Source organism: Scardinius erythrophthalmus, assembly GCF_964197995.2.
Source record: "Scardinius erythrophthalmus genome assembly, chromosome: 23".
Lineage (NCBI taxonomy): Eukaryota > Metazoa > Chordata > Actinopteri > Cypriniformes > Leuciscidae > Scardinius > Scardinius erythrophthalmus.
In genome coordinates, this window is record NC_138243.1 from 16,359,270 (window position 1) to 16,375,205 (window position 15,936).

The 15,936-nt window shown below is 36.0% G+C and overlaps 1 protein-coding gene and 1 long non-coding RNA gene across 2 annotated transcripts in view; one reads left to right on the forward strand and one right to left on the reverse strand.

The window, feature by feature from the left end:
• LOC308683354 overlaps positions 1-15,936 on the forward strand; it is a 90,884-nt gene that overhangs the window by 6,883 nt on the left and 68,065 nt on the right. The window lies entirely within an intron of this gene.
• On the reverse strand, positions 13-9,777 carry LOC308683346 (nectin-4). The gene is made up of 9 exons (XM_081353784.1): positions 9,422-9,777; positions 7,903-8,265; positions 7,706-7,824; positions 7,475-7,628; positions 7,247-7,362; positions 6,970-7,123; positions 3,445-3,822; positions 828-921; positions 13-724 (listed from the first exon to the last, which is right to left on the reverse strand). The coding sequence occupies exons 1-9, from the start codon at positions 9,477-9,479 to the stop codon at positions 628-630; spliced, it is 1,533 nt and encodes a 510-aa protein (XP_081209910.1). The 5' UTR covers positions 9,480-9,777; the 3' UTR covers positions 13-627.

Sequence of the window (15,936 nt, forward strand, 5' to 3'; positions counted from 1 at the left end):
ACTCAAGACATTCAATAATAGATTTAATGTTTGTAATGCACAGTTTAAATTCAGTCAACATTTTCACATTTTTAAAAGTATTTTAAAACCTATTCAGAAAGACACAAATACAGAGGAAATTAGCAGTAAAATCACAAAAAAACACAAAAATATGGGTGATGTCATATTTTTACAAAATAAAACGTTGAAGGGTTATTTCAGGCAAAAATGAAAATTGAACGAGATTCATTCATCTTCGAAAACCTTTTTTTTTTTACATATTTAATGTATATGTGTGTTTGTCAATGTTTATAAAATCATAAACTAAATCAATTCATCATTTAAAGCGACCGGTTTTCTTCAGAAGACTTGATTTAAACTGCTCAATTAATATGGATTACATTTTAGTAATCCATGGATTACATATATTTTGGTTGCATGGGCTTTCAATGAAGGAAAATAAATCTCTCAGGCATCATTAAAAATAGCTTAATTTGAGTTTTAAAGATGAACGGAACTGGTTTGGTTTGGAACGACATGAGAATGAGTAATTGATTCTATTCATTTTAAGTGAAGATTTTCAGCAAAAATCTTCCAGTCAGTATATATGTGGCCCACGGTTTGTGAGTACAAAAGTGCATGACACATTCATACAACAATATCAGTCATGGGGACATCATGGTTCCTCACTGATGTGTATTTGACTGGTGGTGGAGGAGGTTTGAAAGGGGGTGGCATATCCATTCTGAAAAAGAAAAAGTAAAAATGTAGATAAATGGACTGAAAATGTGTAGGATGCAATTATGTAAAAGGACAGTGGATGTTCTGATGATTTTGCTGAGTCTCACTTTTTTTGGTTCAGGTGTCTTTTGTATAGAAGCACAGTCAACACGAACAACAGCAACACAATCGGAACAGCGATATATACTGCTCTTTTTGATTCTGAAAGAGAGACGAGAGAGATGCAAGGAAAAGACAACCAATAATCGTTTTACGATTAGCTCAAGTCTTGGCCTAAATTCATATCCTGTTGATACTGTCATGCATGTCTTTTTGAAAACAACACATTGATATCAATCATCACACACTTTAAATCAAACAGCATCTTATATGGGTTTCCCTGGTACAGCCAAAAAACATCAGATAACTTCATTGTGTGTATTACATTTGTTAAAATCAACATAAAACATTAGCGACTAATCTTTATTAGTTTAATTCAAAGTTTTAATTTATAATTTAATTCAGAGAATATTCCAGTTATAGCCTAATACATGACCGATGACTTGATTTTAATGAAATATAAAAGCCTTTGTAGCATATGTGACATTAGTAATGTGATGTATTTCCAAGTGAAAATAAAATGTTTTAGTTTTTTTATTGAAATTTAATCCATAGGGTGATTGCCGGATGCATTACCGTTGTTGTGCCTAATTTTGATTAATCGACTAATTTCATTGAAGGTGCTACCTGATTGCCTAATCCTAACCCACCTATTCCTAAATCTACCTATACTGGGGATTTAGGGGGGTATAAGCCGAATCCGAATTCGGTGTTGTACAGAAATCTTAATCCCTGTGAAATTTTGTCTCCCCTCCTCCTTATTGGTTCATTTGTTGGGGAGGCCGGTACCTGAGTGGTCCCTATCTTTTAAAACCCACCCCCCACACGGCCACACATACCTAATCCTTAATCTTACCCTCATAGGAAGATGCAGGGGAGATAATCTCACGGGGAATCAGATTTTGATACCACTCCTGTTCATGAAAAGTGGCCGCTCCGTACCAGAATGGACTCAAGCCTGAATGCTAAATTGATGCGGTTGATTTTGGAGGCCTGTTTGAGCGAGATAGGGATCCTGAAGATCAAGTTCTTCCTAGAGAGCTGCTCGATGTGGTAAAGCTTATTTTTAAACCGTTTGTTATTTTGCTATTATTGCTAAAACATTTCAATGAACGCTAACCGGTTTTAATACTTTTAGAATGCTGCAGTTACAGTAACTGAAACAAACATTTCCAATAGTAGTGATGGGGGAACCAAGCTTCTTTTTTAGAAAAAGAGTTTTCAAACTCTGAATCATTTGAACCAATTTCTTTGCAAAATGATTCACTCTTTCGAAGCGCTCAGAACACCACAGACTTGCGGCACCTGCTGGTCAAAACGGCATAAATGCAACTACAAACAGGCTAAAATACCATTAAATATGTGGGTTCTGTAAAATGTGTGTTCTTTTATCAAAGTGTAGAGCTTGTTGTGTGTTAGGCAGAGCTTGGCAGACAAGGTAAATGTTTTCCTTTTTGTATTATACACACAAGTACTAAAATTCATTATATTAATTACAAATAAATACACATTTATAAAATGTACCCAAGATCAGTGAAAACAATTAGATATGTTCATGATGGCAACAGATCAATGCCATCTAGCGATGTTAAAATGTTTCGAAAGCAAGGTACGACAACGTAACGAAATCACATGACTTGACGAATTTGATAAAAACTCTGAAGCACTGTTTCGAAATGGTTAAAGGTTTAGTTCACCCAAAAATGAAAATTCTGTAATTAATTACACGCCTTCATGTCTTTCCAAACCCGTAAGACTTTTGTTCATCTTTGGAACAAAAATAAAGATATTTCTGATGAAATCTGAGAGATTTCTGTCCCTCAATTGGCACCTACGCAACTTTGACGCTTCAAAAAGTTCATAAAGAGATCGTAAAACTAACTATATGAATTGAGCGGTTTAGTTCAAATTTTCTGAAGAGACACAACAGATTGAATTAAAGCTTTTATTCACATGTAAACATTACTCAACTCACACATCAGTTGTAATAAACGGAAGCTCAAGCAGGTTCGCTTGACGTGTGAGAACCAATGAGGTTCATTCTCGTGTTACGCAGCACGTTTGAGCTTCAGCAAGGACCAATGAGGTCTGTTCTCGTGCGTCAAGCAGGTTCGGTTGCGCTTCTGTTTAAGTTCACTAATATGTATTTATATTTGAATAAAAGTCTAAACTGAGTCTCTTCATCATATAAAGCGATCGTGTCTCTTCAGAAAATTTGGACTAGACCACTCAATTCATATGGATTAGTTTTATGATCTCTTTATGAACTTTTTGAAGCGTTGAAGTGTCAGTTGCGTAGCTGTCAACAGAGAGGTAGAAAGCTCTCAGATTTCATCAAAAAAATCTTAATTTGTGTTCTGAAGATAAATGAAAGTCTTAAGTGTTTGGAACAAAATGAGGGTGAGTAATTAATAACAGAATTTTCATTTTTAGGTGAACTAACCCTTTAATGTTTGAAACCTTCACTAAGGTGCTCATCACAAGACCCGTACGAACTATGTGACGTCAGAAAATTAAAGTTGTTTCAGGGACAGAGGAAGGATAAAAAAATATTTTGAGTGTATGTATTAAAAAGTAAATATGGTCAGTTTTTATTTCATGGTGACTTTCAGAAGAGTAATTTACCTCCCGATTTTGTCACAGTGCTGGTGATGTTTTTCTTTGTTATAACAGAAGTAACTATTTTTCTTCCGGTTACTGTTTCTGGACGTGTGCTTGGATTTTCTGTACAAGAGCTGCCTGTAGATTTTACAGTGCTTGTATGTAATGTAGATGCATTGCCAACAGGTGGAGCAGAAGAGTTGCCAGTGAGAGGAGTGCTTTGGCTGGTGTGTCTGGGTTGTAGGTTTGCTGTGGTAGCATTTGGTTTTGATGTGCTGGTTAGGAAGTGACCAGATTCTGTTGTTGTCTCAATAGCACCAGTGTTCCATGAGCTGGTCCCCATGGAGGTGAAGTTGATGCTCAGATGCTTGGTGATTCTTACTGAGAAAGGTGTTGTCATTCCTTCAACAGCAATCATTATAGGGAAAATGAAACATATAACAAATGTATATTAGGAAATATTCATCAACATTTTTTTGTACACAGTTCTATAATATAATATAATATAATATAATATAATATAATATAATATAATATAATATAATATAATATAATATAATATAAAACAATATCTGTGATGGACTGGCCATCCTTCCAGGGTGTTTCCCTGACTAAGTTGGGGACGCTGAGATAGGCTCCTGCATTCCTGCCACCCTACATAGGTTAAAGGGATAGTTCACCCAAAAATGAAAATTAGCCCATTACTCACCCTGAAGACATCCTAGGAGTATATGACATTCTTCTTTCAGACAAATGCAATTGGAATTATATTAAAAAATGTCCTGGCTCTTCCAAGCTTGATAATGGGAGTGAATGGCCGTTTGACTTTGGAAGTCCATTAAAGTGCATCTATTCATGATTAAAGTGCTCTACACAGATCTGCGGGGGTTAATAAAGGTTTTCTGAAGTGAAGTGATGCGTTCGTGTAAGAAAAATAGCCATATTTAAAACGTTAGCGACTAAAGTAACTAGCTTCCAGCAGACGGCCGTATGGGTCGATTTACGCCGAAAGAGTAACACTTGAACTCGACACACAACGTAATGACGGGTCGGCAAATGACGCCTCTCGCGGTTCAAACAAACAGGGCTGGGCAACTGTGTTTGTGTGTCAACTTCAAGTGTTCACTCAAAAATTATCCCACAATAAAACCATCAAGCCATCCAGCCAAGCCCAATTGGAGTTATATAAAAATATATATCCTGGCTCTTCCAAGTTTTATAATGGGAGTGAATTGTACCTTGTTTTTTGAAGCCCAAAAAAGCGCATCCATCCATCATAAAAAGTACACACGGCTCCAGGGGGTTAATAAAGGCCTTCTGAAGTGAAGCGATGCTTTTTTGTAAGAAAATATCCATAAATATATCTTTAAAAAAAACTGTATCAAACATGGGGCTGGGCAACAAACTCAAGCTCATCTAACATTTCTCTTTAAAAATTCTCGTTTTAGACTTCTAATTCGTGAATTTTGTTTTACTCGATCCTCTGCACTTCTGTGTTCATCTATACGCCATGCTTTGGGCTAGAGGTCACTCTTCGGCTGGAACTCGACTTGCGTATGACCGTTACTGTAAGCCAGTTATTATAGTTTATAAAGTTATAATTATGGATATTTTCTTACAGAAACACATTGCTTCACTTCAGAAGGTCTTTATTAACGCCCTGGAGATGACTTTTATGATGGATGTGTAAAGAATTGAAAAATGCTGGGCAGACTAGTTGCGGAACGACCACTCCTGAGAAGACAAAGGGTCTTCCTGGAAATTAACATTTGACTCTCTCTTGAGAAACTAGCATCCCCGAGTCAATCACATCCCCCATGTTGTCTCTCTCTCACGCTGAGATCACCAGATATTCACCCAAAAATCTATATGGCTTAGTGTGAATAATTATCAAACAGTAATATACATGTTTGGTATCAATTGAAATGTCTCAGTGTGGCTGGTACAAATGAAGTAGAAGTTGGTTCATTCCCAAAGAAGTAAACCAAAAGGTAATAAAGTTCTTAAGAGTTTAGAGATAACTTGCACATAGAGGAGGGGTGGGTCCTCCAGGCAAATGGCACTCTGCTCCCAAAAAGGTGTAAACTCTGAATGCAAATTCTCATTGTTAGCAAATGTTTCCATGTGAAAGAAGTTTCTATATAAAGAAATGCAACAAGAGGTTTAGGGCGATTTGTAACTCAAATTAGCGCGTGATGTGGAGTGTATGCAGGCACTCCGCCTCATGTATTTTAGAATGTCAGGTTCGCATCCTCTCTTCTTTATTCCAGAACATTTGATGTTTTGAAACTGATTATGAAATTGGCATAATGCATTTACCTGACATAATAAATTGTTACATTTGATTTTATTCCGACTGACTCTGAAATTGTTTTTACCATGTAGATTAAACGGATTTGTATGTTACCACAAGTTTTGCGTCAGATTAGTGACGACTAATATTTGCCACCAATTCAAGTGTACTTGGTTTTGCAAAGACAAAAAGTGAATTTCCGTTTAGGGCAGCAAAAGTGCTGCTTGACCAACCTAAATCTAGGTGTGTCTTACCTCTTTTTTAATTAATAAAAAAAAAAAAAAAACTTAAATTCAAGTGAATGCAATTCCATGGGGGCTATACCAAAGTATATTTGATTGTGTAAACGTGTTCTCCGAAGCTGGCGAGATTGTGATCGTGAGACCCATGTTAAATAAGGCGTGAGGACCTCTGAGCGACATAGCTTCCTAATATGAACGGGTAAAATATAAGTAAAGAGTTAAATAGAACAATCAAATGTATTGTTAAACTATTATAACCAATTGGCTATCTAACTTAAAGGTGATCTAAGTAACTTTTTTACCTTAACTGAACAGCTTTGGAGTCATTGGAATGGTTATATTACTTATTTCGGGTTGAATGGTGGTCGTTTCGCACCCTCCTGGTGCCTGTGAGCGGAAAATACGCACTTGCAACTTTGAGCCGGAGATGGATAATTTTCATTTTTGGGTGAACTATCCCTTTAAGTGGTTTTGAAAATGAATTGTATTATAATATATTATATTATAAAATTTCTTTGCACAATGATTTTATTCACTGTCACAATTAGTCTGACATGACAGAGTACTTATTACTTGCATGGTGACCCAAATTAATGATAATGATCTTATTTTTTTTCATTAGATTATTTCATTTATTTATGTTTTCCTAATGGGGACCATCAGCTGGTTAAAATGTACTGTAGATGATTTCAGGTTTTAATATCCTCGTGGAGACATTTAATTCCACAATGTAGACAAAGCCTGACCTACACATACAGAAACACCCCAACAGCCTTTCTTAAAACAACTCCTGGAGAGTTTAGCCCGAGGGAAATTGATAAATTTACCTCTGTTCCAAAATGTATTATTAATTCATAGGCTTCAGTGGTGGTATTGAGTTTTTCCATTGTTTGCAATCTATTGTGCATCTGCTTTGGGCAAACTGGGACTTTAACATTTCATATTCACAGTTAAAAATGGAAGTGCCATATGATCGCAATAACAAAAAAAAAGGAAAATAAAGCTTTTTCTTACCTTCGATTTGCTTTGAGAGAACATGGATAGAAAACTCTATGTCTGTCTGGAGCTGATTGTCCTGAAAGACAGCTGTCAGTTTGTATGTTCCTGACTGGTTAGATGTCACGGAAGTCAGAGACAAAGTGTCTGAGAGAGACAGCGTTGTGTCATCCTAAAAATCATCACATGAATTTGTCATTTTAAGCAAGCTTGAGTTAATACACTACAAAAGATATATTTAAAACAATACTTCTTACATATTTAATTTAAATCTCTTAATATTTAACAGTCTTACCCTTATCCACTTATATTGTAAGTACTGAGATGCTTTTGCAATACAAGAAATCGTCACATCCTCACCAAAACTGACATTAAAAGGGCTGCTTGTGTTACACTCAATGTCATCAAGAACTGTTTGGAAGAATAGGATATATTTGATATGGATTTTGTTTACTTTTATAAGCTTTAATTTAACAGAGAATGATAAAGATTAATTCAAACACTTTTTTTTCTCAACACTCACAATTGACAGTCAGTTCCATAGTGGTATTGAGACCTTGCTCATTTTGGACAGATGAGTCCCATTCAGGTAAACAGATGTACAAATCGCTGTTGTTTCTGGTGACGTTTGGTAAAAAGAACTCTCCATTCAAGCTTTCCATCCAAAATAGCTTGTCCTGGTGAGGAGAATGAGATCAACTCAACAGCTGTAGACCGTGGCATTTAGAAATGACGATTTTTCAATCTGACTCACCTTTGACCGTCTAAGTTCATAACGGAGGGGTGGAGGGCTTGCTGAACAAGTTATTTTCACTTCATCTCCCTCTTTTATGAATCTGTATGGATGTGACATCTTCGCTGATGCTGGAGGCTCTGAAATTAGCAGCTGCTTGTTCACTTTTACATTTTTGAGAATATGAGAATGTAGGTTACCGTGAGCAGTTCACCTACCTGTGACCTGCAGCTTTGTAGTTCTTTTAATCGAGCCATTAGGATAAGAAGTAATTTCGCACATATAGTTTCCACTGTCTTTCATGGTAACTTCATACAGGGTCAGGACAGAGCCCTGTAGCTGTCCAGTTTTTGAACTGGTCGTCGTCAGAATAGGACCGGTTTGAAAGTAATGTGCTGGCAATGTCGGATGGAACACCACGATCTTCTTATCAGTCTTCTCATCTCCTTTTTGCTGTTTAATCCATTCCAGCTGGATAACTTTGATTTCATGTTCCTCTCCCACATAGCATGGCAGGCTGACGTTCTGTCCCTCCACAGCAGTTACGGACACGCTATGATGTATAAGCATTCCGTACGTTCCTGATAAACCATTTTCATGAGTGATAATCAGTTTCTTTCATGAAACCACAAATTGCATCATTGGTCAATGTTTATTTATTCTAAGAGATGTGTTATTGACAAGTTTTCACCTGTGTTATTGACAAGCATTATAAAAAGTTCAGTGTCATCTGTAGTATAATTTATTTTTAGATAAAGTTTTTTGTACATTTTTAATCATGATTTAAAAATATATTTCAAGATAAAAGTTTATTTATTTATTGTTTTTCAGCATTAAATAAAAGGTAATATATTTCCCTTACACGTTGTAGCGTTATAGTTATCATGGACTTATTGTTTGTTTTCATTAGTCACATGTTCCATGGACACTAACACTAATCATCACAGCTGTTCGTTATTTTGTCATCACCACCATGTATCTAAGTTCCTCCTTGTGCAATCTTTGGTTGTCTGGTATTGTCCGTGTTTATGTTTACACACTGTCTCACATGTTGGATCAAATTAGCCTATTGGCTAGAAACCTTTTATGCAACACATTTACACATTTTGTTATGGCTTTGCCTATGATAATTATGTATGTAATAATGTGCGCTGCATTGTCCCTGATAAATAAACTAATAAATAATAAAATTAAAAGGAACCCTGTGTTATATCTTCATCTTCCTTGGATTAGAGTGTTATAGAGTGAGCCTATTTTAATCATCATTTAAAAATAGTTATATATTCTAAGATATTATGTATTTTATTTATGTGGTCTTCTATGTGATATCATTTCCTATCATTTTTGTTGTTGTTTCTGCTTGTTGGTTGGACCAACAAGACTTGTATTTGGCAGACAAAAGTTTTTGAAATATTAATAAGCAGTGAAGTAAATTCCTAATAATAGAAGATGCTTGATTTTTTTTTTTTTTGCTCTCAACAATTAATTCTTTTAATTATGCTTTTGTTTTTATTATGAAATCAGGACAGTTGTATCATTCTGCAATTTTTGACTACGTTCATTTTAACACAGAAATGAAAATCAGGCTTATCATAGGAGACCTGCATTAAGTCAAATTGCAATTTGAATGCATTTTCGACTAAATTAATAAATAGGACAAAACTAACCACATGGCCAGTTCAGTTAAAAAGCTACTAAACGCTTTTCTTTGTAGGTAGAAATACAAGCCCCTCTTACCTTGTATCATGCATAAAATAAGAAGTTTGTAAGTTGCCTCTGTCATCAGAAACTCCATATCTGTGAGACCAAGTGTCTTAACAGAAAGAGTCAAACAGCAGCAGCAGCAGCAGCAGAGATACAGGAAATGAGCTACACCACGAGAGAGACAGGAACTGGTTTATTTTCATAGTCTAGAAAGATTTACTTCTGTGATAGTTGCTTGGTTTTCTTTTCAATCAAACAGCTTAATGGAGAGATGCTCTTATGTCTAGAGTAGATTGGATGGGGTGATGGAGTTTATAGTCCTGATAAGCACAATGCACTGCGTCAATGGATAATTATGACCTTATTTCGATTATGCGTCGACAGTCAGCAAGTCTTCCTCGATTTCCTGTCAGAATGCAATGCCACAAGCTGCGGCCACATTTTCACACATGCAGCAGACAGTAAAGATCACATCAAATTTGAAAGCCCCTGCTGACATTAGATATTGTTTGTGGATATTATATCAAACAATCAGGCTGGATGGCAAATGTCCCACTGGCCCTCATGAACATTTAGCTTCTTTCTTTGCTATTTTTAGAATTTACTGTTAGTTCACATCTTTAAATGAGACGTGACATGAATCTACAGTGGAGAGAGTATGAATGCTCAGTTTAACAAACGCAAGATATTTCAGCCTAACGGTGTTACATAATCAGGATACATTAGTAGGGACACATTATAATTCTGGCCAATATTAAAATTCTATATTATTTAGTCTAAAATAAATGAATGAAAAATAAAACTTTAACCTAAAATTGAGTGTGGTAATAAATACTAGTAATGAATGATGTTATGTAATCAGGATACAAAAAAAGTATGGAATGCACTGATATTAAAGTTCTGGCACAAAAGCTGATAATTACTTTCATGTTATTAATTAAATTTATATACTATTTGCCTAAATCAAAGAAAAAATAAAACGCATTAAAAACGAAATACAAGTTTCAAATACTAAGTGATTTTATTATAATGCACAGTATGTAAAACAGATATTCATTTTGAGATTCGCTAAAGATTACATTTAACAGTGTTTTTGAAGAATAAGTGTTAGTGTTAGGAATATGTTTAGTTTAGTTTGTCACTAGTTTTCATTCTGTTAAAGGGGGGGGGGGGTACTGAGTTTTGTACACTGTTAAAGAGTTGGATTCCCATGCTAAACATGGACAAAGTTTCAAAAATTTAATTGCACGTTTGAAGGAGTATTTCTGTGCCAAAAATTGTCCTTCCGGTTTGTCACAAGTTTCGGAAAGTTTTTTCGAGTATGGGTATGTGTGACGTCAGATGTAACGGAATTTCCTTATATGGGTCCTAAGGGCACTTCTCCGGTAAGATCGCGGGTGCGCGCACTCGTAGACCAGAGAAAGAGAGCGAAAGCAGTTCGCCATCAAAGCGCCCTGCCCGGCTTTTGGGAAGCCAATGTCACCAAAGAAGTGTGTTTTTGGTTGCCAGGGCAAGACAACCCTGCACAGATTCCCAAAGAATCCGGCGTTAAGGGACCCGTGGATGGAGTTTGTTTTTCCTGAGCATAAACGGAGTTGTGTAGACTGTTTGTTCCCTGCATTTCGACGATGATTGTTTTATAAACAAAGCCCAGATCGACGGATTTGCAGATCGTCTAATGCTTAAGGATCGAGCAGTCACAATGATAAAGGTTCGGTGAGTAAAACTGCTTCTAATCTATTGTCTCTGTGTGTTGTTACTAGCTCGGCGCGTTAGCACAGCTTTAGCTTTGCCCACACGGCACGCCTCCAGCCGCTCGTTTTTTTCCGGAAAGACTCGGTACAACCTATCTTTCTTTTATAAATATAATAAAACTAAAGACTTTTTGGAGATATGTAGGATGCAATACTACTAGATAGGTACTCAAGATTAACAGGAGATTGAGTGAAAATGAGCATTTCACCCCCCCATTTAATGTGTTTCTGTTTAGGGTATGTTTACACGACAATGATGTACTAAAAACTGAAATGTTTTTCTTTTGCATTTTTCATGTACAGACAACATATTGTCAAAACGATCCCGTTCACACAGATCCGCGAAAATGACTAAAATGCTGTATTATGTATGTTAGGCTAGTAGATGGCAATGTCAACTTGTCAAGAAACAATACGTGCATATAGTCTTAACGCGTAATATGTATGAGTGTGATGACATCACCATTTTTACACATTCATGTTGTAAAACATTTTTCCGTTTTTCAAAAGGTTGATATGTTCGGGCCCCCAAAATGCCATTGCCATGTAAATGAAAGGCCAAAATGCATAAAAATGAAACTGTTGTAAACGGACCCATAGTTTAGTCCCTGCTTTACCCTGTTTATTTTCCATAGTCACTAATTAGATTTAACTGTCCCTTTTTTGCCAGGCCCTGAGTTTTCAGTTGTGCAAGTACTAACGACTGAAGAACTATCAAATCCTTCAGAAGGAATTACTATCCAAAACCTTAAATGCTTGCAATGACTTCAGTCATTACTAGAACTTATGCTACTACATAATACATTATTCACATTAATTATGAACCTGTATATAGTTCTCATAGTAGTCCTCTGGGAGGTATAAAAAAAGAGTAGTTTCTGATTAGCTAATAGGGGTGAATTCAGGGTTATTGTGATACTTTTTGCCATTCAAATGACAAGTGTCCCAATCAAACTGAATTCACTCCAGTGAACTACTACCACATTCAACTGAGCGCTAATAATTCATTAATCAGAGTTTTGTGTTAGTTACTGTATTAGTAGTTGTATGTTAATATTTCGTTACTCATTTGTTCTTGTGTAGTAATTCATTTATGATGAACAGGATTCTAAAGTGTTACCGATGGCTCTATTAAATTCTTGTGTGTGTGTGTGTGTGTGTGTGTGTGTGTGTGTGTGTGTGTGTGTGTGTGTGTGTGTGTGTGTTTAGCGCTAAATCCAAGGAAGATGAAGGGAATGTAACACAAGGTGTATTTAATCAACTCAAAACTAGACAGCCAACATGTGAGAAAGCGTGAAACACAAACAATACTGGACAACTGAAGAGTGCTCAAGGAGGAATTTAAATACATGGTGATGATGACAAAATAAAGAACAGCTGCGATGATAATCAGTGACCATAGAAACTAATGAGTGGTGGGAAACGAGGACAAAGAGACACAAGTGACTAATGAAAACGAACTTAAAGTCCATGAACTGAATTAAGCTGAACATAACGGTGACAGTGTGGGTCTATAGGGATGGATACAAGTGACGTTAGATCCATGTGGCAGCTGATAGCAACGTGGGGAAATATAAGCTGTAAAATATCAAATCAAAGCAGTATCTTGGTGATTATGGAGGAAATGTGACACACGGTGTATTGAGGCACACATATTTAAATATAGAAATGTAGTATTTAGAGAGACAAGCAATGATACAGAGTAACAGAGGCAAATAGGGAATTATGTGATCTGTGTAAAGGGTCTGATATCCTCAAGTTAAATTACTTCCAAAGGCCAAGAGCGGCTGTCGTCTGTAATATTTGCTTGTCAAAAGAACACGCATTTGATTTGAGACTTTGTATTCTGCCAAAGGACTAAAATATCTTCTTTCATTGTTGGACTCAGTGAGCACAGCATTTGATTCAGAAAATGAGTAAGTGTCTGATGTAATCCATATACATAACCTCTAAAAAGTGTGCTTGTGTGTGTTGGTGTGCCACTTGTGTGTGTTTGTTCCTCCGAGGCAAAGACTCTGGGACAAATTCAGTGAGGCTGAATATAATAAATGCAGCCTGCATCATTTTAATGAATAATTTGATTAAAAAGATTGTGAAAATCAGGCAGTCTTGCTTGTCGTTATCAGCAATGAAACTAGTTTGAGCATGTAAACAAATAGAAATTGCACCCAGACAAGAGTAGTGGAACAAATGAAGTTCTGATTAAAGTTTCGTCAGATGGGAACAATCATTCTGAATCTGAATATACAAAATCATGTTTTGCTTCACTATAATGAGACTTAAAAGGATTTTACTGGGTTCTCCAGACTGTATATGCTACGATATCTTTGCTTATACCTTAGTTGTGATCAGCTCAAACATGTCCGGTGTCATACAAGATCCTAGTCTCCTTTCCTCAGTACCTGATCAAAAACATGTGCATTATCATGATATATTGCTAATCAAAAGAGCTTTGATTAACCTGTTTGACCTTTTTCCTAGCTTCTGTATATTATGTGGTATGTGTGCTTGCTAACCAAATGCTAACTGAAAACAAATAAGGTGAAATGTTATATTTGTTAATTTTTGGTTCATATAATTTCATATGCGATATGTAGGCTAAGCTGTTATGGCCTGTTAACCAAAGGCTAACTGGAATGGCTTTCCAAAATTTTAGCTTTTGTAATATCGTCTCATATTCGATACATAGGCCAAGCTGCTAGCTTACCTTTATTTAAGATTAGCTGTTAGCTTGCTTATGTTACGGGTCCCGGGCGTGGAACACGTAAATAGATTACAAGTACCTGAAGACTTCAGTGGCTTTCCTCAGTCACAGCTCGTATCGTCTCTTTATTAAAGTTCCCCTATTTTGCTACTTTAAAGGCTCCCAATTTTGTTTTGGAGGTCTCCTACAGGTTTAGGCTACATGCATCAAAGGTCAAAAAACAGTTTAATTTTCTCATAATATACATTGCACATCACCACATTGTTTAATGATTCTCAAACTACTCGTCAGATGAATCGGTCCGAGGCTCTACTGTGCTCTGATTGGCCAGATGGCCCAGTCTGTTGTGATTGGTCTACTGCGTATATTGCATGTTTCGGATGCTCTGTCCCTCAGTCCTCAGCGACTGTACACACTGTAAAGACAGTAACGATGGGGTCGATTTTACCCAGATTTTATCATATCAATCCGAGCACGAGTCGGATGACGAAACATTGGAGAACCACTTATTCAACCCGAACCTCCATCACAAGGATGACTTAAGCAGGACGTTTCTCAGTGATAGCCTACGCTACTCAGTTTAAGGTATATTATGAGATGTTGCAACTGTAATTCCTCCCCATCAGCATTAACAAGAGTATGCCCATCAACAAACTGGTGTGTCTTTCTAATTTATTTCTGGAAATTGAAATATTGGTAAATTACTGCATACTGAATTAAATTGTATTATTTACATGTGAATCAACCACATCACAACACAGATTACTTTCATCCGGACATTTAACCACCACGAAGACGTTAACAATGGTACACATTTTTACTTTTTATGAACATAGCTGAATTATCTGGAGAAATAAATGACAAAGACTTAAATGGCTTTCTTCAGTCGCAGCTTGTAACACAGTAACACCACACAACAGTAACCCACAACGTACTCCCTCTAGTGGCAACAGTTGTATTTCCCCACCAAAACTCAGTAAATAACTCAGTGTACAATTCAATAAATGTCCCCTTTTTTTGTCAAATCATAAATAAATTAATTATTACTCGAATAAATAAATATTTATAAAACAAACATTACCTTGTGACTACATTATAATAAAGGCTAACTGAAAACAAATAAAGGGAAATGTTTTTGTATTTGACCATTTTACCTTCTGTGATATATTGTGACGTAATTTACACATTATGATTACGAATAAATGGATTGTAAAGCAGTTTACTATCATTTAATCAGACACGTATACAAAAGTTGTCCAACAGAGTCTGATGACAATTTTAATTATTTTACATTTTGGCGAACTGCTGGCTAATTTGTATGAATTCATCTCATTTGTACATTTTTGTATGATCTGCTTATGCCCCAATGATGGTTAGCTTTAGGGGTGGATTTTCATACTTGCTAATTTCTGAAATCTAAAATCTGTATGAATAATTGTTCAAATTCTTTCAAAATCTTTTCTAATGAGATCGGGGGTAGTTGTCTGGGCTCCAACCACTCTGTTGGAAAATGGGGGATCTTGCACAACCTTTAATTAAGTTTTAATTAAAAGTAATAATAGTTTTAAAACTATTAAAAGTATTAAAGTTGCCCAAAACTGTTAGGCCAAAACTTACATAAGAAACCAATCTACATTTATGAGAAATGTTTTTGTTTTTATGAAACAAACCCAAGTTTGAATTGTATCAACACTAGTTAACATCAACATGACGACCTGAGAGTGACTAGCCATCTAGCACATTGTTATATTCACTTGTGTTCTATTAGTACAGGGTGTAAAGGGCTCTTTTGAAAAGAGCTCACTGCGTCTGTATGCATGTGCATCATTTATTTTTGAATCTGGCACACAGTCAATGCATCAACAACCCTAATAATGATAGTCCACCGTCTCTAATGGGATCTCTATTAGTGTTATGTGAAGATGAACGAAAGTGACCTTTTCTTGAAGATGTCATCACTTGTGTTCCTTTGATCATTGTCTCATTAGGTCACACATTATCATGAACACATCGAGTGGATTAAATTAGGGCAGCTAAAATCAGGTTGGTAAATAACTGTGTGGTTTAAGCAGGATACAAAATTAACATCT

What these genes read in the sequence shown, in the direction of transcription:
- LOC308683346 (XM_081353784.1), bottom strand. Translation starts at nt 9,479, where the DNA reads ATGGAGTTTCTGATGACAGAGGCAACTTACAAACTTCTTATTTTATGC. An exon ending in TACAAAGCTGCAGGTCACAG is followed by an intron (nt 7,825 to 7,902) that starts GTAGGTGAACTG and finishes TGCTAATTTCAG; the next exon opens with AGCCTCCAGCATCAGCGAAG. An exon ending in TACAATATAAGTGGATAAGG is followed by an intron (nt 7,124 to 7,246) that starts GTAAGACTGTTA and finishes GATGATTTTTAG; the next exon opens with GATGACACAACGCTGTCTCT.